Source organism: Arabidopsis thaliana, chromosome 5, assembly GCF_000001735.4.
Source record: "Arabidopsis thaliana chromosome 5, partial sequence".
NCBI lineage: Eukaryota > Viridiplantae > Streptophyta > Magnoliopsida > Brassicales > Brassicaceae > Arabidopsis > Arabidopsis thaliana.
This window is the reverse complement of record NC_003076.8, coordinates 19,910,668-19,930,555: the sequence shown is the minus strand read 5'-3', so window position 1 is coordinate 19,930,555 and position 19,888 is coordinate 19,910,668. Positions and strand designations below refer to the sequence as shown.

Sequence of the window (19,888 nt, the reverse complement as noted above, 5' to 3'; positions counted from 1 at the left end):
CCAATTAGGTCCACAAATATAACCAAAATACTATACAAAAACTAATTCTAAATTAGGCCAAAAATTAGATCCTCTAATACAAAGGAAACATGTTTCTTACCAAAATAACTTCTATACAAATTTTACACATTTACTTAAAACTACATATGTTGTATTTATTATAACAATAACATTTTTAAACAAAGTCAATCTAATGCAGCATTATATGTAAATAGTAAAACATTGAAAAATATTATGGCATCACTTTTATACTATACTATTTTTTATGTAATTCAAACAAAGTATACAATTTAATTTATACAAAATATTAATGCTCGTGCTGTATAGCACGGGTTATGATCTAGTAAATCTATTAAATGAATAATCATATGAGTTAATCAGATTTATATACATTGAAAACCTCAAATTAATATACTTATTTATCTTTCAATTTTGAGCATAGTTTGTGGGGATTTTTTTTTTTTCGCAAACTTATTTAGTTCCTTCTTATATCTTTTAATGGCATTATTAATAGAAACACAGATGACAACAACAACAAAATTCGATAATGCACGATCTACAGAGTAAAAGTTTCTATCAAGACATTAGGAAGCTCGTACAATATAAAAATTCACTACACAAAAGTCAATTTGGCCAGATTCGATTGCTCTTTATACAATCTTGTAACGTAGAGATCACCACGCTCCATCTCCACAGTCTCGGGGATCTCTCCGATCCTCTGCCAAAATAAGTAAAGGCAAACCCAAACTTAGTTTACAGAAAGGTTGTGTATATATGTGTATGGAGGGAATAAGAGAATTCTCACTCTTCGTATAGATTGAGGGAGAAAAAGTTTACCATTATAGTCATCACTAACAAAAACAACTCTAGCTACTGTGAATGGATTTTTCAACTATAATAACAAACAAGCTTAACCAACTTAGATGATGGTTCAAAGTGATTAGGTTAAGTGAAATTTTCTGTCTGTGTTGTAGAATGGTATGGTTCTCTTTAGATTCACAAAAACTAAATCAAGATATACAGTTAGTGCTTTTTTTTGTCTATTTGTGTTCTGTTTAATGCAGATATTTGTGTTCTGTTTCTATGTTTTGTATTTGTAGTTTCAAGTCCAAACTCATGTCTTTTTATAAATCTAATCGGATCATTAATCAATTTAATCTTGGTAGCTAAACCAAAAAGGTAATTATAGAATCATTGAGCATTTACAACAGAAGCATGACCAAAAAACATTCTGATGGCTCAGATTTATCAACTTCGAGCCTTATCTAGCTGGAACGGAAAAATGTTAATATCTGGAGACTACTGCTTATTCTGGTTGCCGGAAGTTTCACCTATGTGTCTTTACCAACAAACAAATACACAGAACAGATTACATTTCAACAAGCGATACTATTTTATACAATTAAACCATTTCCCCCAAAATATACCTCTGCTGCGGATGGCGATTCCAGATACTCTCAGGTAGACAACCAGTGATTGTTGTTGTTGAAAGATTTCTGTTTAACAATTCGGCATTGTCCTGCTCCAGAAGAGAGAATAACCTTTTTATGCTTGAATATAAATGGCTATAGGAAAATACAACAAGAGAGATGTGTTTTTAGTTACCGTTGGTTTCTGCAAATTCTTGTGTTGGATTCTTTTCTCGTGTACTAGTAGAAATGCGCATTTGCAAGTGAAGAACAGAAGCAAAGTAGCTAGAGAAAAGACCACGAGAGACTCCACTACAATCACAGATCCTAGAACTGCGACCAAGTGACAACACTATTAAACTATTTGAACCGGAGAAATAAGAGTGATAAGAATTAAGATATGAAACTCCTCTCTTATCACTTCTCTACCCAATATACATATGCTTATCAGAGGTGTGCCTAAGAAACAATACTAAACCAATCAAACCATTTTTTCAAGCGACACTAGAATCCAGACCACCAATCACCTAACTCTTTATTACGTGTACGTTCATATATGCATTTAATATATGATCTTCATGTTCAAAACAGATTTAGACTAAACAAAATCACACCAGATTTAACCTATCAGAACCATTAACAAACTAAAAAGCTTAATTGAAAAAAAACTGAATGGAACCACAACCAAGTATTTCATAAACGTACCGTGGGCTCCAAGGGAACTCAAGGGTCTCTTCCTAATGAGGTTTACGCGAGCTTCTGCGTGAAGAGGCAGTGAAATTCTCTCGGTACAGTCAAGGAAGCACCCGTAGTTCCCCATGTCACTCAGTTTCAAAGTCAAGACCGCACCATTCTCTCCTCCCTACACAAGATTTGTGATGATAATGTACATATGAGGAACCAAAAACATTTATCTGAATGATCAAGAAGAGAATTTACGCGATGGAGCAGCTGTTGCATGAGGTCGTTGCATTGCCTTATAGTTCCACGAAACCTGATCCCACTAGCTTTGACATTCACGTGTTTAGAAATGGCAGCATACGTCTGAATTGGCTGCCATTGGAACAAGTTTTTGAACTTCAGCTCTGTTGAGTTTATAAGCTCTGACGGTAAGTTTGTCAGCAGAAATCCGTCAGTGACTTCCAAGGAAAATGTTACTAAGAAATGAGATTCACCACCTGAAATTTGCTTTCATCAGTCCAAAAAAGGATAGTTACTAGCTTGAAAGTGATCAAGAGTGAACATTACCGGGGAAATTAACAAGATCTGGATCTCCAACTGAGAAGTTGAACTTGTCTCTTTCGGGGTGAAATATAAGTGACTCACTCCCATTACTCTCCAGCATTATATATTGAGGAACATTAATAAACGGTGGGTCATTTACAGGTTCAACGAAAACCGGAACATCCAGATGGTTGATCCCATTCTTGTTCTTTGTAGACAGCCGAAGAGAATCAACACCAGCAAAATTCTCATTTCTGAGGCAGGCAAAGCCAAAGAAAACAAAGTTGAAATGAATAAAACTTGAAACTCTCTTAAGATGCAACAAATAGTACCTGTGGTTTCATATATACCCGAGATATTGAATCGACTGAAGTGCGGGATTGATAACTCCTACTTGTCCTTCTAAGATTAAGACCCTTCTATCTTCACCTCCATTGCTAACTGAGAGTTTTCCACTTCCAGGAGGTCTAAACTGCATCAACATCGGAGACAGAATGACTGATCCCGAAAGTGCTTGTACCATTACTGAAATGTTCTCCAGCAGGTCTGAGTAGCTTATCTCCAGGCCAGAGAAGCCACTATAATAACATTCAAGAACAGGATTACTATATATAGCTGAAGTGGAATTTCATTATAAAGATAAATTAACCTATGTAAGCAAGGAAAAATGAAGAATGCTTGCCCATATCTAGGACTGATTAGATCTTCAGTTGCTTGCAATCCGCCCGAAAATGAAACAAACTGAGGAGGAGCAGTAAGAACAAAGATGTATACTGTAGCTGCGGCTAAGTTTCCATTGATATCAGCTATTGTATAAAGAAAGGAGTCATTTCCTGAAAAATTCTTCATTGGCGTGTATCTAAGGAGGTTTCCATCTCTCAGAAGAGAACCATGACCTGGCTAACATCCCAAAACCAATAGAAAACAACAGTTTAAAGACAAAGATTTTGCTACTGTCAAGTGATTTAACTATCTGCAAAACAGAGGAAATGAAACATTCATTCCTCACTTGTGAGAAACCGAGCATGCTTGCATTGTCGCCAGCAAAATAGTCGTTTTCCAGTGGATTGAAAGATATTGACTCATCTTCCCACACATTGACTGGATCATCATAGGCTCTTGGAAAGTATCCATCTAAATCATGGCAGAATCTCAAAAACATGCAAACGAAGAATCATATATGGTGAAAGAAGAAAAGTAATGGACTTACTGCTATACACATTTACGTCGAAGGGGCAAGGTTGGATATGTTTATTGTCAAAAGATATGCACATTCGGTAAGTACCAACCTCCATGGCCAGATAGCTACCAGTATATGTCCCATCATTATTATCTACAAATTCCCATGTAGTGAAACTTGATGTATTAGCTGAGGTGATCTCAAACTTTAACCGAGATGGCTGTGACGGTACAGGATTGTAGAAACCATCCAAGAGCAACACTACAATTTCATTCTTGATTTCTTTTGGTACTTTTCCATTGAATTGAGTCACACTACACGCTGCCACATTCACTTCACCTAAAAGAAGCAAGAGTGTGCTGGTCACAAACAAGGAGAGCGGACATTTTACACATGGAAGTTTCCAGATGATACCTGCATATACTTCCTTGATGAAAGGCTGGCCTCCATTGAGGACTATGTTTCCAGATGATATAAAGATTCTATAAATTCCAGTCCTTTTAGGAGTATAAGTTACGTCAAAAATACTCGCTTGAGTCACTAGGTTGCCTGAAGCCTGCAAGATGGAAACAACCTTAAGTCTACAGGCCTAATCTGGTATGCATAAGCACAAATGCAGATAATCTACTTACTCTTCCGCCATGTTTCTCGTACAATGGAGTAGCAGCTTGGTGACTTGATCCAGTCCCTATTAAATCATTGTATAAGCCACCAGTGAAGAAATTAACCAATACTGAAAGTAAGCAAATCAGGAAAATATGTTTATACCATTGAGAGCCTCTCTTGGCTGTATGGTTGGCAAAATAATTGAGGAATCAATCTCTAGTACGATTCGGACCTGAAGTCTATCGACTTGGACTGGTGAGGGATAACCATAAGCATCTTTCAAGTAAACAGAGAAGCCAAGAGACTCCCCAGCAATAGAAGCATTGATCCCTGAACCATTTACTATACTTCTTGATCCATCACAATAACCTGTCAAGAAAAAAAATGAGATAAGTGCTGCAGAGAACATTCACAAAGAAGCATCATACCATGGAGGAGTTTAGGCAAACACTGACCTATATATACTGTATACACATATGGCATACTAGAGATGCTCTTATTGTGCTTCATATCAGAGAGAGTAAGCAAGAAATTTCCAGGTTCAGATAAGGTGAAAGACATCAACTGAATCCCTGGCTCTACATACTCAAACTGGAAATCTGCTACCGGTATGGACAAACCCGTCTCTACTTCCACCACATCAGCATCAAATTCGTAGAATCCAGAAACAATGTTCCCGAAGCGATCTTTCTGGTGTAACAAGATCTCCATTTTGGAAAATATCTGCCATGTGCTTAACTCTGACTTCCATATACTCACACAATTGGAAACATCCAATGGTCCTGCACAAAAACCAACAAAATTTCTCAGCTTAAAAGTCCAAAACGTTCTGAAACTGAGAACAGTTTAAGGAATCGAAACCCAATCACCTGAATTCACCTCAAGAGGTAATGGACCACCATTCAATGTTTGGCTTTCCTTCTCCACAAGCAATAAGAATTTTCCAGAAGTAACAAGAACAAAATCAATGGAAATATAACCAGATACAATCCATCTAATGTGTGTACTATTAAGAACACCAGCAAATGAACCATTTTCACTAATAAGAGACAGAGAAAACTCCTGAAACTCCATCTTCTTCCCGGAAAACGATATGTTGTTCCCGAATGCATCCTTCGGAAGAATCAAAATCGACGCATTCATCCCGGCTTCAAACACATTTGCAAGACCCATCCAAGAAACAACACTAACAGATGGGTACATTAACCCTTCACAACAAGAGTATAAAAACTCATACTTTTAGTAAATTTCTGACACTAAAACAATTAAAGGAACATTCTCAAGAAATCGCGAACCTGCTTCGACTTCAAAATGGAGCGACGAATCGAGGACTTTGAAATTCTCCTCATCTATAACAATATTGAAGATACCAACCATGATTGGAGTAAAATAGATCTTCCAATTGCTGATATCTTCACCAAGATCCAACGAAACCCCAGAAATATACGTACTGTTCCCAAGTTTTCCGTTAACAGTAACTGTAGGCTTAAAAGCTCTCTGACCCAACGAAGCGTTTCCATGGTTGTCGAAATTTCCCAGAACTTTGATTGAAATTTCAGAGATTTCACCAGATTTGAACTTGTTCTTATCATTCGACCAACTGAAAGTAAATTTCGGGATCCCAGATTCATCTAAGATAAGAAAAACACTCAAAATCAAAGCCCGTCGAGTAAAATGGATAAAGTAATGACATAAACGAACCTGTGGATTGGGAAATTGAGATTGCATTGAAGAAGAGGAAGAAGAAGAAGAGATTTAACAGTGAAACGAATTTAATCGCCATTGATAAAGAGAAACTGCGACGATCGAAGTTTTTTAGGGGGAAGAAAGCGCCAACTGCTGTGATGTTTGGGGATTTGAATTTCGAAAATTACTTTTTTAGTTTTTTTTTGTTTCTTCTTTATCTTCCGAATTATTTGATCGATGGATAGAAAGTATAACACGTGTCCAATAGAAACCGTTTGATTTCCATTATTGCGGTTTGAGGCGGTCGTGGAGGAAAACCACTCTAAACCGATTTTTAACTTTGTTTTTTCACTTTATTCATTTAAAAAACTACATGCAGTGCACATCAGCGGCTATCAACGTCAAAGGCTTTGCGAACTGTTGGGATTTCAAGTCTAAAACAATAAGAACATATATAATATCCCGTTAATGTTAGCTTAGATTTTCTTTTTAAAAACTCATATCTTAACTACAATTACAAGAGATGTAGTTGTAAGGTCGTGGTTTTATTTTCAAATTCAAAATTTAGTTGAGCTTTATTCTTCTTCTCTTTTCGTTGTAAATATTCTTTTTTTTTGAATAGTAGATTTAACATTTCACAACAAAAAAAAACATAAATAAATGATTAACTAAAGACTAATAATTTCTCTAAGTCCACGATAATATTAGAAAACCGATTGCAAGGTTTGTCAAGTCCTTAAGAATGGTAAAATATAATATGAATCAATCATATTTGGCTTATCAATTATTATTGAACTAAGAAAAAACATTAAATAATTATATGTCACATTCAAAATTTGATATGTATTAGCTCATACAACTTTTTTCCCCTCCATTAACTTATTTTTACTTTTGAACTTTTCAAACCGCTGACATAGTCGATAGATCACCTAATTCCGTATAAATTAAACAAGAAGGGTCATTCGTTAGCTCCATGTATTATGTTCCATAGAAATTACACAAGGAACATAGAAATAATTGTTTTATATTATTCCCATGGCTCCATGTTCTTCGTCTGGCTCTAGTAGCTGTTGGAAGTATGACGTCTTCCCCAGCTTCCGAGGGGAAGATGTTCGCGGAAACTTTCTCAGCCACTTGATGAAAGAATTTGAAAGCAAGGGAATTGTTACATTCAAAGATGATCTAATCGAAAGAAGCCAGACAATCGGATTGGAGCTCAAAGAAGCCGTAAGACAATCTAAGATCTTTGTGGTGATATTCTCAAAGAACTATGCTTCTTCAAGCTGGTGTTTGGATGAGTTGGTTGAAATTTTAAAGTGCAAGGAGGAGAGGAGGCTAATACCGATTTTCTACAAAGTGAATCCATCCGATGTAAGAAATCAGACCGGGAAATTTGGGAGAGGCTTCCGAGAAACCTGTGAAGGGAAGAATGATGAGACACAAAATAAATGGAAGGCAGCCTTGACCGAAGCGGCAAATATAGCGGGAGAGGATTCACAAAGCTGGTTAGAGTTTTATTTTTTTGGTGCACCCTTCTTAATATAAATCACATTATCACAAAAAAAAAAAAAAGCAAATGAACATGATTTAAGAGGCGGTGAAATTTCTTAGGCTTCAAATACCAGTATTTAAAAAAAATAGTCTTCACACAAAATTTAGAACGTTTATAACATAGGTTTTTCTAGACAAAACTTTAGGCTTGGTATTGTTTTCTCTGCAGGAAAAATGAGGCAGATTTTCTCACAAAAATCGCGAAAGATATATTGGCCAAACTCAATGGTACACCGTCAAATGATTTTGAAAACATAATTGGAATTGAATCCCATATGGAGAAAATGGTTCAATTATTATGTTTAAACGATGATGACGTTAGGATGGTTGGGATTTGGGGTCCCGCTGGTATTGGTAAGACCACCATCGCAAGGGTTTTACACAGCCGCTTTTCTGGTGACTTCCGCTTTACTGTTTTCATGGAGAACGTTAGGGGAAACTATCAAAGAATTGTCGATAGTGGCGGCGAGTACAACTTACAGGCTCGTTTACAAAAAGAGTTTTTGCCCATAATATTCAACCAAAAAGATAGGAAGATAAATCATCTATGGAAGATAGAAGAAAGGCTAAAGAAGCAAAAAGTTCTCATTGTTCTTGGTGATGTGGATAAGGTAGAGCAATTAGAAGCCTTAGCTAACGAGACACGCTGGTTTGGTCCTGGAAGTAGGATCATCGTTACCACCAAAGATAAACAGATATTGGTAGGACATGAGATAAACCATATATACGAGGTCAAATTACCATGCAGAAAAACAGCACTTGAGATCTTATGCCTCTATGCTTTCAAGCAAAATGTGGCACCAGATGATTTCATGGATGTGGTGGTTGAAGTAGCAGAGCTTTCTGGTCATCTTCCATTAGGTCTCCGTGTGTTAGGTTCTCATATGCGCGGAAAGAGCAAGGATCGGTGGAAACTTGAACTAGGAAGGCTCACAACTAGTCTTGACGAAAAGGTGGAGAAAATATTAAAAATCAGCTATGATGACTTACATATTAGGGATAAAGCTTTGTTCCTTCACATTGCATGTATGTTCAATGGTGAGAACATTGATCTTGTGAAGCAAATGCTTGTCAATAGTGACTTAGATGTGAGTCTTGGGCTCCAACTCTTGCTTGATAAATCTCTCATTCAAATAAATGATGATAGAGAAATAGTCATGCATAGTTTGTTACTAAAAATGGGAAAAGAAGTCGTTTGTCAGCATTCAAGCGAGCCTGGAAAACGTCAGTTCTTGTTCAATACAAAGGAGACTTGTAACATACTTTCAAATAATACAGTACGTATGTTAACAAACTTTGATCATGATTCATGAGCTTGGCTTGATGAACTTGTTTGACGTTCATTTCACACATTTTGTTTTTCATTGGTAACAATATTTACAGGGTTCAGAAGCAGTACTTGGCATATCATTAGATACATCTGAGATCCAAAACGATGTCTTCATGAGTGAGAGAGTTTTTGAAGACATGCGCAATCTAAAGTTCCTAAGATTCTACAACAAGAAAATTGATGAAAACCCAAGTTTGAAACTCCACCTACCTCGAGGGCTAAACTACTTGCCTGCTGTAAGATTATTACATTGGGATTCATATCCCATGAAGTATATTCCTTCTCAATTTCGTCCAGAATGCCTTGTGGAACTCCGCATGATGCATAGCAAAGTGGTGAAGCTTTGGGAAGGAACCCAGGTTAGCTCTTATTCTTGTTATAGTTTCTTCATATGTATATTTTTCTTATACTTATTATAGTTTCTTCATATTGATAGAACCTTAGTTCTCTCTCTAGTACTACTCTACATAGCTTAAAAAATTAGAAAATTACATTTAAAAAAGAGAGAGAGAGATCTAAAATAATCACTTCAATATCTTCTTAATTGCCCAAAGTTGTCATCTAATTAAGTGATATTGATAAAAGTGTTTAGACTAAGGGTGGAAAACTTGAAGTTGCTTAAAATTACAAACACATCACTGAATGATTATTTGTTTGATGTTAATCTTCTTCCATCATCGTCTTCCCAAACTTCCACATCATTTTTCGTAATAACCGAAATCACAAAACCATATAGTTCGATTTATGTTACAAAAACTATGTTAATCACAAAACCATAGTTTTTGGGTGGTTTATCTAGTGTTCACTATTTTATCAGCATAGAAATCGAAAACTATATATTTTCTATTTATTTTCATTTTTATTAAAATGAGTTAATCTTAAGAAATTTCTTATTCTTATTATGCTTAAACATTAACTTACTAGCCCACTTGGTCCTTCTCTAGCACATCAATCTTTATATATATGCGGGTCCATGGAAAAATGGTTAAAGAGTTCATCAATATTTAAACATGTTATTTGTCTATGTAAGTGTTGTAGTACATTCATTTCTTCTAAACTCTCCCGAATGATTCAAACATACATAAGCATATATTTTATATCTTAATGATGTGTTCTTTGTTTGCATATATTATCAACTTATTGATGTTGTCTTTAGCCTATATTATTATCTTATTGATGTGTTCTTTGTTTGAATATGTTATTATTATATTATCTTATATTGATACGTTCTTTGTTTGCATATATAATCATCTTATTGATTTGTTCTTAGTTTGCATATATTCTCATCTTATTGATTTGTTCTTTGATTGCATAGCATATATCATCATCTTATTGATATGTTATTTAATTTGTTTGCATATGTTATTATACTATTGATATTTTGTTGATACATTCTTTTTTTGGTTGTTGTGCTTCTTGCATTCAGACGCTTGCATATCTCAAGACGATAGATTTGAGCTTCTCCAATAATTTAGTAGAAGTTCCGGATCTTTCAAAGGCAATAAGTCTCGAGACATTGTGTCTAGAAGGTTGCCAAAGTTTGGCGGAGCTTCCTTCCTCTGTCTTGAATCTTCATAGACTAAAATGGTTGAGGCTGACTATGTGTGAAAAGCTAGAAGTTATACCGCTTCACATCAATTTGGCATCTCTTGAGGTCCTTGACATGGAAGGATGCTTAAAATTGAAAAGTTTTCCAGATATTTCGAAGAACATCGAAAGAATCTTTATGAAAAACACAGGGATAGAAGAAATACCTCCATCAATTAGTCAATGGTCTCGCCTTGAATCCCTTGATATTAGTGGCTGCCTAAACCTCAAGATATTTTCACATGTCCCCAAGAGTGTAGTGTATATATACCTAACGGATAGCGGTATTGAAAGGCTTCCAGATTGTATCAAAGATCTCACTTGGCTACACTACTTATACGTCGATAATTGTAGAAAACTTGTGTCACTGCCAGAGCTTCCAAGTTCGATCAAGATTCTATCAGCAATAAATTGTGAATCACTTGAGAGAATATCTTCATCTTTCGACTGTCCAAATGCGAAAGTCGAGTTCAGCAAATCCATGAATTTCGATGGAGAAGCACGACGAGTAATCACGCAGCAATGGGTTTACAAGAGAGCATGCTTACCTGGCAAAGAGGTTCCTCTGGAGTTCAGTCACCGTGCCAGAGGAGGTTCCTTGACCATCCATCTAGAAGATGAAAATGTTTGTTCTTCATCTTTAAGATTTAAGGCTTGCATCCTACTTTTCCCAAGCGAAAGGAACAATATTTGTACTGTATATTGTCGTCTCATAGGTGAAAGTGGTCGTCTCATCGCAGCACATAGATTTGGTGGAGTTGTCAAGGACTTTGTCACACCGCATCTGTTTATATTTAACTCAGTCTTACTTGAAGAAGTGGATGTGATACGGTTTGGATTCAGCAGCATACACCACGAGATTACGGAATGTGGTGTACAAATATTGACAGATGCATAAGCATTCGGGAGCTATCAGGAACTTCTACAAGATGTCGGAGCGTTCGAAAATGAAAAAAAGTACTTATGTTAAAAGTTTAACTTCATTTCAAACTATATCCACTAAAATACTCGCACGTTATGTTGTGTTATTAGTGCTTCATTATTGGTTTTATTTTGTTCAACAATAACAACTAATAATTGTGGTGTCAAGTTTACGCTTAAGCCTTTGATTTGTTCTTGCAAACCCCGTACGTGTGATGTTGACAGAGATCGGTAAGGTTTAAGACTAATTTTCAATTCAAGATTTATCAAAACTTCTTTTAATAGTGACTATTGTAGATAAAATTGCTCGAGCCAAAGTGTTAATATAAACAACAGAAAACAGTGAAAAGGTGAAGGAACACGTGTTAATTAAGCAGGGCACATCATGGTACGTACGAACGGAAGGTAATGAAGTTTTTTGAGGTAAAAAACGTCAAACCTCAAAGGTCTTAGTATTTGTTAACAACAAAGGAAACAAAACATAATGTGTCTCACTCCTTATCCCCTCCCCACCTATCTTCTTCGATCGGGCTTACTTTCACTACACCCAAATATATTCGTGGCTAATTCTAATTGTTGATTCTTTATTCTACTTTTACCCAAAAAAACTAAAAAAATTGTTGGCGAAAAAAAACAAAATTTTGTTATTAAGACTTACCATTTCTCATTGACTAATCTTACCGGAACATAGATAATTTTGCATTCAATTTTTTTATAATATATCTACGCAATATATTCAGGGCTAATAATAATATATCTTTAAGATAGTCATGCAAAATTCTCTTGCAATCGTACGTAGTTATTATCAAATACAATGGCTTCAAGCATGAAATTAGGCAACTTACTTTCATCACCGATCACCATTTTTTTTGTTTTTTGTTAATAATTAATTCTATGCCACATTTTTTCTGATCTGAATGATACAAATTTTATAATATTTTATCAGTAGTAATTTGAAACTGTGTATATGATGTTTCTTTCATTTTAAACCTCATTAAACATACTAACTGCTTATTCCACTGCCAACATGTAAACATTAGTTTGGATTCAATTGAATGAAAATGAGAATCATATATTTCCATTTAAAGGTTTCTGAAAGTATGAGCTTAAAGCTTTAGTTGTTGTGAAAGATAATTAAGGTGGGAGAAAAGAAGCGAGAAGCCACAAGGACACTAATATGATGCCTATTTTGTATGGGTACACATGCACATGCTTGCACATGTGTTCCGGCCAATTAGCTCTTGTTTTTCCATGTGGTTCGGTATCTCTATATACACTCATGCACCCAATATATATTACACGTCATGGTCATTAGCCATCGCATCCATATAAGTCTTCATCATCCAATCCACGATTCCACTCCCTTCAATAATGCAAAATCTTCAACAGTTTTGTGTTTCATAAAGTTTTACATTCTGTCCTTGTCCAATGAAGACACTTACATAAATGTATAAGTTTTAAAACAAAAGCAAATCATTGAGACATAAATGGAGATAGTATATATGAAGAACAAAAAGAAAAGAGAAGGAAAAACTGTTAGTGTAGGCCTTCTTCGCATTTGACAATAATTTGATCGACATTAGGTGAAATGACGTTCTTGCCCACCAAGTCATGAGCCTTCAAGGACTCTTTGTTCCAATCTGTGTTATAAACAACGGTCAAAATGGAGATTGCACAAGCTAGCTGTGCCCCAAGCAAGCCATAGCATAGGCCCATGAAGCCTAAACCCCACACAAACGCTAAAACAACCGCCACTGGTGCTCCAACTACATAGAAGGCGTAGAAATTAATCTTGGCCCCTATACCTGGCCTCGCACTGCCACGTAAGATTCCACAGCTAATGGTCTGAGGACAGTTGGCAAGCTCACAAGCTCCAATCACCGGAATAACCGCCGCCGTCAGCTCGAGGACAACTTTGTCGGCGGTGAAAACTTTTCCCCAAGCTTCTCTCCCCACGGTGGTCCCCACAAGTCCAAACACTGACACTGCCACGGCGGCTCCGACAGCCACAGTCGCCGCTGTTTTTGCTTTCTCTGGCCGTCCTGCTCCTAACTCGTTGCTTACCCTCGTGGATACCGCGGCCGAGAGGGCCGTTGGGATTGTATACATCAATGAGGTTGTTTGTATCACGATGGCGGCTGCTGCTAGCGCCACCTTCGGCTCGGGGAGATATCCAGCGAGGACCGTCATGAACTCGTACCACCACCACTCCAAGCAAACCGCTATACAGCTCGGAACAGCGAATTTAACCAGCGTTGACCACACATCATTTTCACCGGAGTCTCTCGAACCATACAGCATCAACGGCGTATCAAGACAAAGAGACTTGGAAGTGGTTTTGTCGTTGTTGTTGTTTTCCAAGTAGATGTAGCAAAGGAGAAGCGACAAAGAGATGAAGTTGGTAAGAAAAGAAGAGACGGCGACTCCGGGAACTCCGAGAGAGATGTAAAACGTGAAGAAAGCAGTAATGGGAAGATGAAGAAGGACGGAGACTAACGTGCACCACATCAAAGGCCAAGTGGTGCCTTTACAACGTAAGTAAATACGTAAAGGATGAAGGAAACTATTAGCGAGAAGATCAGGCAAAGAGAAGGAACAATAGAGAGATGCGACACGAGTGATATCATGTTGTTGGCGGAGCATCAGCATTAGAGGCGCGAGGTTTAGCCAAAGGAGTGATATGGGAAGAGAAGCTAAGAGAAGGAGGAAGATGGTTCGCTTGAGGGTTAAGGAAGCGAGTGAAGGGTTTTTAGAACCGATGGCTTGACCACATAATGGTTCCATACCGGTGGCTAAACCAGAGAGGACGGAGTAACCGGTGATGTTGGTGAAACCGATGGCTAAGGCTCCTCCTGCGAGCTCAAGGCTACCGAGTCGTCCCATACACACGACGGATGTCATGTTCTTTAGGTAGTTTAATATGCTCATGGCGGCCACCGGAAAACTTATGTCCCAAATTCTCTTCAGCTCCTCCACCACCTTTTTAAATATTTTAAATAAAAAAATAATAATTATAAGAGAGGAGATATTTGAAAGACTCTATCTGAGGAAGAAGTTTACTAAGAATAGAAGTTTTAGATTTAATTTAGTACCTCGGGCATTGTCGGGTTGTACTTGTGTTGGAGATTTATGAGACGTGAATCTTCTTCGACCACCATTGTTAGTGTTTGTTTATTGAGATGAGAGATTTAAAAAATATGAAGAGAAGATGCCATTTTATAAAGAAATTTTATTTGTTTTGTTTTGTAACATGGAGTTGGGTTTGGCATGGTGGGGGTTCCCAAAATATTGATGTCATTATTTGTTATCCATTTTTCTTTGTGTGGACTCTAATATATACAAGTATAAATACAAACTAAGTATAGTTTGAGAAAAATATAGGATATTAAGTTCAAGATTTAATCGTATATCTCTTATACTATCAAAGTTCGAGATTTTTTTATTTTTTTATTATAGTACGACTCTCAATATCCTACATTTTTATTAAACAACATATTTCTTTATTTTTGGTCAGAATTAAACAAAAGAATGTATTGACCTAAAAGAAGTACGAATCCAAACCTGATTTTGTCGTACAAAAGCGTCACATAAACAAACGAAAGTATAGGCATGTGGAAATTTAAAACAACAAAAAAAAAAGAACAAAACTCAAATCAAATTTCTTCTCAAGATTCTGTTAGTACAAAGTTCCATTTATGATTATCTCTTTATTTAATCTTTGTTAAGAAAGTGAGTGTATATTTTCTTTGGTTATAAAAAAATCATGCATATAGGCAATCTAAATTAAACTAAAATAGTGTTCGGAACATACAATTGTTATCTAATCCATAGTAAATATGAATGCATCTCCGGTGAAACAGTATATATTTGGCCTAATAAATTTGTTAAGAAAGTGAGTGTATAGTTTCTTTGAGTATCGGAAAATCATATAGAGAATCTAAACTAGTGTTCGAACATACAATTGTTATCTTAAAAAATGCATTTACCATGAAATAATCTTTGTGTTGAAAAAATATTAACCAATAGATTACTAACACTTGATTTTAGATATCGAATTTGTATTTCTCCTGAGGAACTACTCTCTTTTTTTGTCCATGATAAAATGTAAGAAATTGAATATGTTAGTTATAAAGGCGTAAATATTATTATGAATATTTTTGAAACTTCGTGTGGTTTAAAAAGATGCATAGAACTAACAACAACCTTTCTAAAATAAAATGTGATAAAAGATATTTATGAAGCTCAAACTAACGATATTAGTAGAAAGTGATATGATTGGTCCATCAGTCTAGAAATGAAACTAGTTAGAATTAGGTATAGCGCAATGTGTTGTCTCCCTCTCACTGTAATTATCAACCCAAAATCGACTTGAAAATTATGTATACCTTTCCTTTAATTTTTTCCCTTTTCCTACTTATTCCCACTCCACTCCCTATAAACTAGTGACATTTTACATCTTGTCTCTGCTTACGTGGATAAATGATCATCATGACAATCGAAAACAATATATATATATATGTGTGTGTGAATTAGCTAGATAGCCCATGTGTGGTTTTAATAAAAATATGAGAAGTTTGATTACATATATTTTAACATTATAAACTACTGAAATACAAGATTGATGCTTTTTTTACCAGGATCTTATTTTATAAGTTCTATAGTGATGAATTATATCATATGAGTAGTGAATTTTTTTAATTTTCATATATTTAAATTATTATTGAAGTTATTTGGTTTATTTGATATATATATATATATATATATGCTAAATACACATATATAGAAATTGAGGAAAATGATTTTTAATTGAAAATACTATTATATATGTAAATCAGATTTTCATATCGATCGTTTTCATAGAATTTGCAAGCCGTTCCAATTGGTCGATATTTGGCCACAAGATATGATTTTCGCAGATGTATAAAATTTATACACATCTTCATACCGTCAATTTTCACACACATGAATCATGATTCATGCATGCTTTCATACGATTTCATGTGTAGTTCTATATAAAGATGTATAAATAATCTTCAAAATCTGTAAATACGAGCAGAAGAAAGTTGTGTAAATCGTGGGGGAAACTAAGTACTGAAAGAAAAAACATAGACAAGTAGTGAACTAGAAGTACCAATAGAGACAGAGTTGTGATGTTCCCATCACAAAGGAAACATATCCTCTCTCCTTTCGTCGCTTATATCTTCTTCTTCTCTTCTTTTGCTTTTTCCACACGTGGCTATTTTTACTTGCTTCCATCTCCACCGTTGATCTCGATGCCCTTTCAATCTACACGTAACATATGCATGGACATATGCCTAACCTATATCTATACTATGCATCGTCTAGTTCGTGTGGTATGAACTTTGTCTCCAATAGCAAGCCGTCGCTCTTCTTTTGCTTCCCCACTCATAGTTTACTATTCATTTTTTAATGTTTTCTAATATGCTTGCTGATAAAGATCCTTCCACTGATATTTTTGTAGCTGGTTTATACGAGATGCATAATTACTAAATAACTAGATTTTAACCCGTGGTACACCGTGGAGACAATTTATATTTTAAAATTAGTATATATAAAATTTTGCTATAAAATATTTTTATTTTATACTTTATATTTGTTATTAAGTAACGTCCTGCTAAATCGCGTCCCGCCAAACCCATCCTGTAAAAAAATCATTATTTTATTAATGTTAATCTTATTTATGATATATTTATGAATCATTGTCTAAATATTTTAGTTCATGTGGGACGTATAACTCACACATTTTTTGCCAATTGATTAATATATGTTTATTTTTAAAATTTCGAGTCACAAAATATGACGGAAAGAATTAAGATTTTTTAAAACTCTATATATTATATAATAATATTAAAAAATTATGATATATTAAACTTTTTATAAGTTTAAATATTAATAATGTTTTATAAAGTCTAGATATATAAATAATAATATTTAATTTTTTTATATTTTGAGCCTTTTAAGTAATGACATAATAATTCTAAAAGCAAGGATTTAGAAGATTTAATATTTTCATTCCTAAATAATTAATGTCAGTGTCATTACATTGTAAATAAGTTCAAATACATGATTTATTTATTTAAACAAAAAACGTTTAGTAAGAATAATATTTGTTTTAACAAAAAAATTTGTTTTAAAATATTGTTAACAAATATGTTTATGCTAATTTTAAGAGATTGATTTGAAGTTTGTTTGGATTAAATTTGATTGATAATGTGATTAACAATTTAAAGTAAAATTAATTATTTTGGAGAAAGATTTAATGCTAATGGCATTGAGTTGTAAATAAGTCCAAATCCACGATTTATTTGTTAAAATGGTTGCAAAAATGTATATATAGATACATCCCAATAAGTTATGTTTTCTTATTTCTGATATAGATAAACACTGTCGGATTTCTTTGGATATGCCAAATTGTAACAATCACGATATTTGTCAAGCCAAATATTTTTTATTTAAACTATTAATTCTAAAGAGGATAAAAACTTACAAATTAATATCTTTGCACATTAATATTCACATTCCGATTAAAAGAGTAGATTTAATATAATCATGTTTGCAAGAATGTCCACGTGAAATTTTAATTATGTTTATGTGTGATTGACTGATTGTTTAGAGTCATGAACTCATGATGCTTAGTAGTCTAATCATCAACAATAAGAGCGATGCTTTCATAATTAATCAACCATTGCTTGTATCTAAAACAAACAAAAAAAAACCACATCTTCCTAAAGATATATGATATGAGAGGACATCATTATTTGAAAGAGAACATTCGTATGTTAAGTTGTTAACGGACATTAACTAAAATTAGAAATGTAGACGGAAACAATGGTTAGAAACTAAACAAAATAAAAATATCCTTTAACCTTTCCTTTATCTTGAACTAATGTCTTTTTTTTGGCAGCACCTTGGACTTGAACTAATGTTTCTTGAGCCGAAAGTAAAGCTTCCAATCATTGGGCCAAACTCGTGATTCTTGTGTTAATGGCTTTCTGACTTATGCATCTAATATGGACGAAGCCCAACACCAACATAGAGATAAATAATGTCAATATATGATGTAACTGTTCACAAATGTTTTCAAATTTTATTTGCCAATTTCAGATTGTTTTATAGCAGAAAGTGTTAGCTTATTATATAGATGAAACTGCATAATAAGAAAATCTAGTGATGAAGTAAAGCAAACTTGACAAAATCATGTGCTTGCATTGTAGCTTGTTTGACAAAAAAAAAATATAAAAAAATAGTGTTTGTAGTTTTTACTTTTTAACAATATGGGCCAAAAAAGATACCCGACCCACCTTCCTTTTGTCTTCGACATCTCATGTGTTGTGAAAACTCTAATCATCGATTCCGCATTTCATCTATTGGTGAACGACTTCGACATCTCATGAGTCATGATACCACGGCTTAGTATCTCGGCTTCAGTCTTAGGCCTGTTTGTTTGATCATTTGGCATTTACATCCAAATGATCCATTTACATGATTCATTTGGATGATGCATTTGAATGATGGTTGTTTGATTATTTAGTATTTTATCTAAATGATGCATTTAAATGAATATTTTTTTGCTTGATCATTTTGTAATTCATTTACATTCTCATTCTAATAAAAATAACTAAAATACCCATGTTATAATTTTAACAAATGACAAATACTTAACATCATTACCAAATATAATTTTAATGAAGAAATGATTTTACGGTTTTGACGGAAAAAATATGATTTTACGGTTTTGGCGAAAAATATGATTTTGTGGTTTTGGCGGGAAAATATGATTTTACGGTTTTGGCGGGAAAATATGATAATACGGTTTTGACAGGAAAATATGATTTTAACGTTTTGGCGGGAAAACATGATTTTGTGGTTTTGACGGGAAAATACAATTTTACGGTTTTGGCGGGAAAATACAATTTTACGGTTTTGGCGGAAAAATACGATTTTACGGTTTTGGCGGGAAAATACGATTTTACGGTTTTGGTGGGAAAATATGATTTTACGGTTTTGACGGGAAAATACGATTGTACGGTTTTGGCGGAAAAATACGATTTTGTGATTTTGACGGGAAAATATGATTTTACGGTTTTAGCGGAAAAATATGATTTTGCGGTTTTGTGGGAAAATATGATTTTAACGTTTTGACAGGAAAATATGATTTTGCGGTTTTGGCGAGAAAATATGATTTTGCGACTTTGGAGGAAAATATGATTTTGCGATTTTGGCGGGAAAAACGAATTTATAATTTTGACGTAAAATAATAGTTAGTGATTTCACAATTTTTAGAGTTTTTTAGTATAATATGTAATTAAAAAAAAAAAAAAACTATTGAAAATTAACATTATTAAAAGAGGATATATTTGTCATTTGTTTTTT

At 34.5% G+C, this 19,888-nt stretch overlaps 3 protein-coding genes and 2 long non-coding RNA genes across 13 annotated transcripts; 2 read left to right on the top strand and 3 right to left on the bottom strand.

Moving 5' to 3' along the window:
* Positions 1 to 1,178: 1,178 nt before the first annotated feature.
* On the bottom strand, positions 1,179 to 6,234 carry AT5G49152. 2 transcript variants are annotated; one of them, NR_143339.1, is made up of 18 exons: positions 6,121 to 6,234; positions 5,715 to 6,050; positions 5,289 to 5,627; positions 4,875 to 5,201; positions 4,582 to 4,788; positions 4,446 to 4,501; positions 4,228 to 4,369; positions 3,844 to 4,152; positions 3,643 to 3,767; positions 3,316 to 3,533; positions 2,984 to 3,211; positions 2,658 to 2,887; positions 2,349 to 2,587; positions 2,115 to 2,271; positions 1,839 to 1,868; positions 1,606 to 1,742; positions 1,428 to 1,519; positions 1,179 to 1,339 (listed from the first exon to the last, which is right to left on the bottom strand). It is a non-coding gene; the product is annotated as an other RNA (long non-coding RNA). The 2 variants fall into 2 exon arrangements; NR_143338.1 differs by lacking the exons at positions 1,839 to 1,868; positions 2,115 to 2,271; positions 2,349 to 2,587; ... (10 more) ...; positions 5,715 to 6,050; positions 6,121 to 6,234 and having other exon boundaries at positions 1,606 to 1,676.
* GEX2 (gamete expressed 2) lies at positions 1,300 to 6,202 on the bottom strand (the record flags this gene model as incomplete). Of its 8 annotated transcripts, NM_001344816.1 has the most annotated exons (17): positions 1,300 to 1,339; positions 1,428 to 1,519; positions 1,606 to 1,742; positions 2,115 to 2,271; positions 2,349 to 2,587; positions 2,658 to 2,887; positions 2,984 to 3,211; positions 3,316 to 3,533; positions 3,643 to 3,767; positions 3,844 to 4,152; positions 4,228 to 4,369; positions 4,446 to 4,501; positions 4,582 to 4,788; positions 4,875 to 5,201; positions 5,289 to 5,627; positions 5,715 to 6,050; positions 6,121 to 6,202. In NM_001344816.1, 17 exons carry the CDS (start codon positions 6,200 to 6,202, stop codon positions 1,300 to 1,302), a joined length of 3,264 nt encoding a protein of 1,087 aa, NP_001330856.1. The 8 variants fall into 8 exon arrangements, with proteins under 8 accessions (NP_001330856.1, NP_001330858.1, NP_001330861.1 ...); NM_001344819.1 differs by lacking the exon at positions 6,121 to 6,202 and having other exon boundaries at positions 5,715 to 5,796; NM_001344817.1 differs by lacking the exon at positions 1,300 to 1,339 and having other exon boundaries at positions 1,403 to 1,519.
* A 906-nt stretch (positions 6,235 to 7,140) lies between the features above and the next one.
* AT5G49140 (Disease resistance protein (TIR-NBS-LRR class) family) lies at positions 7,141 to 11,585 on the top strand (the record flags this gene model as incomplete). The annotated part of the gene is made up of 4 exons (NM_124291.2): positions 7,141 to 7,610; positions 7,826 to 8,933; positions 9,040 to 9,345; positions 10,413 to 11,585. The coding sequence occupies 4 exons, from the start codon at positions 7,141 to 7,143 to the stop codon at positions 11,469 to 11,471; spliced, it is 2,943 nt and encodes a 980-aa protein (NP_199725.1). The 3' UTR covers positions 11,472 to 11,585.
* A 1,003-nt stretch (positions 11,586 to 12,588) lies between these two features.
* Positions 12,589 to 14,684, bottom strand: AT5G49130 (MATE efflux family protein). The gene is made up of 2 exons (NM_124290.3): positions 14,587 to 14,684; positions 12,589 to 14,473 (listed from the first exon to the last, which is right to left on the bottom strand). Exons 1-2 carry the CDS (start codon positions 14,650 to 14,652, stop codon positions 13,031 to 13,033), a joined length of 1,509 nt encoding a protein of 502 aa, NP_199724.1. The 5' UTR covers positions 14,653 to 14,684; the 3' UTR covers positions 12,589 to 13,030.
* On the top strand, positions 12,769 to 14,750 carry AT5G49138. Its single transcript, NR_143337.1, has one exon. It is a non-coding gene; the product is annotated as an other RNA (long non-coding RNA).
* Positions 14,751 to 19,888: the final 5,138 nt, after the last annotated feature.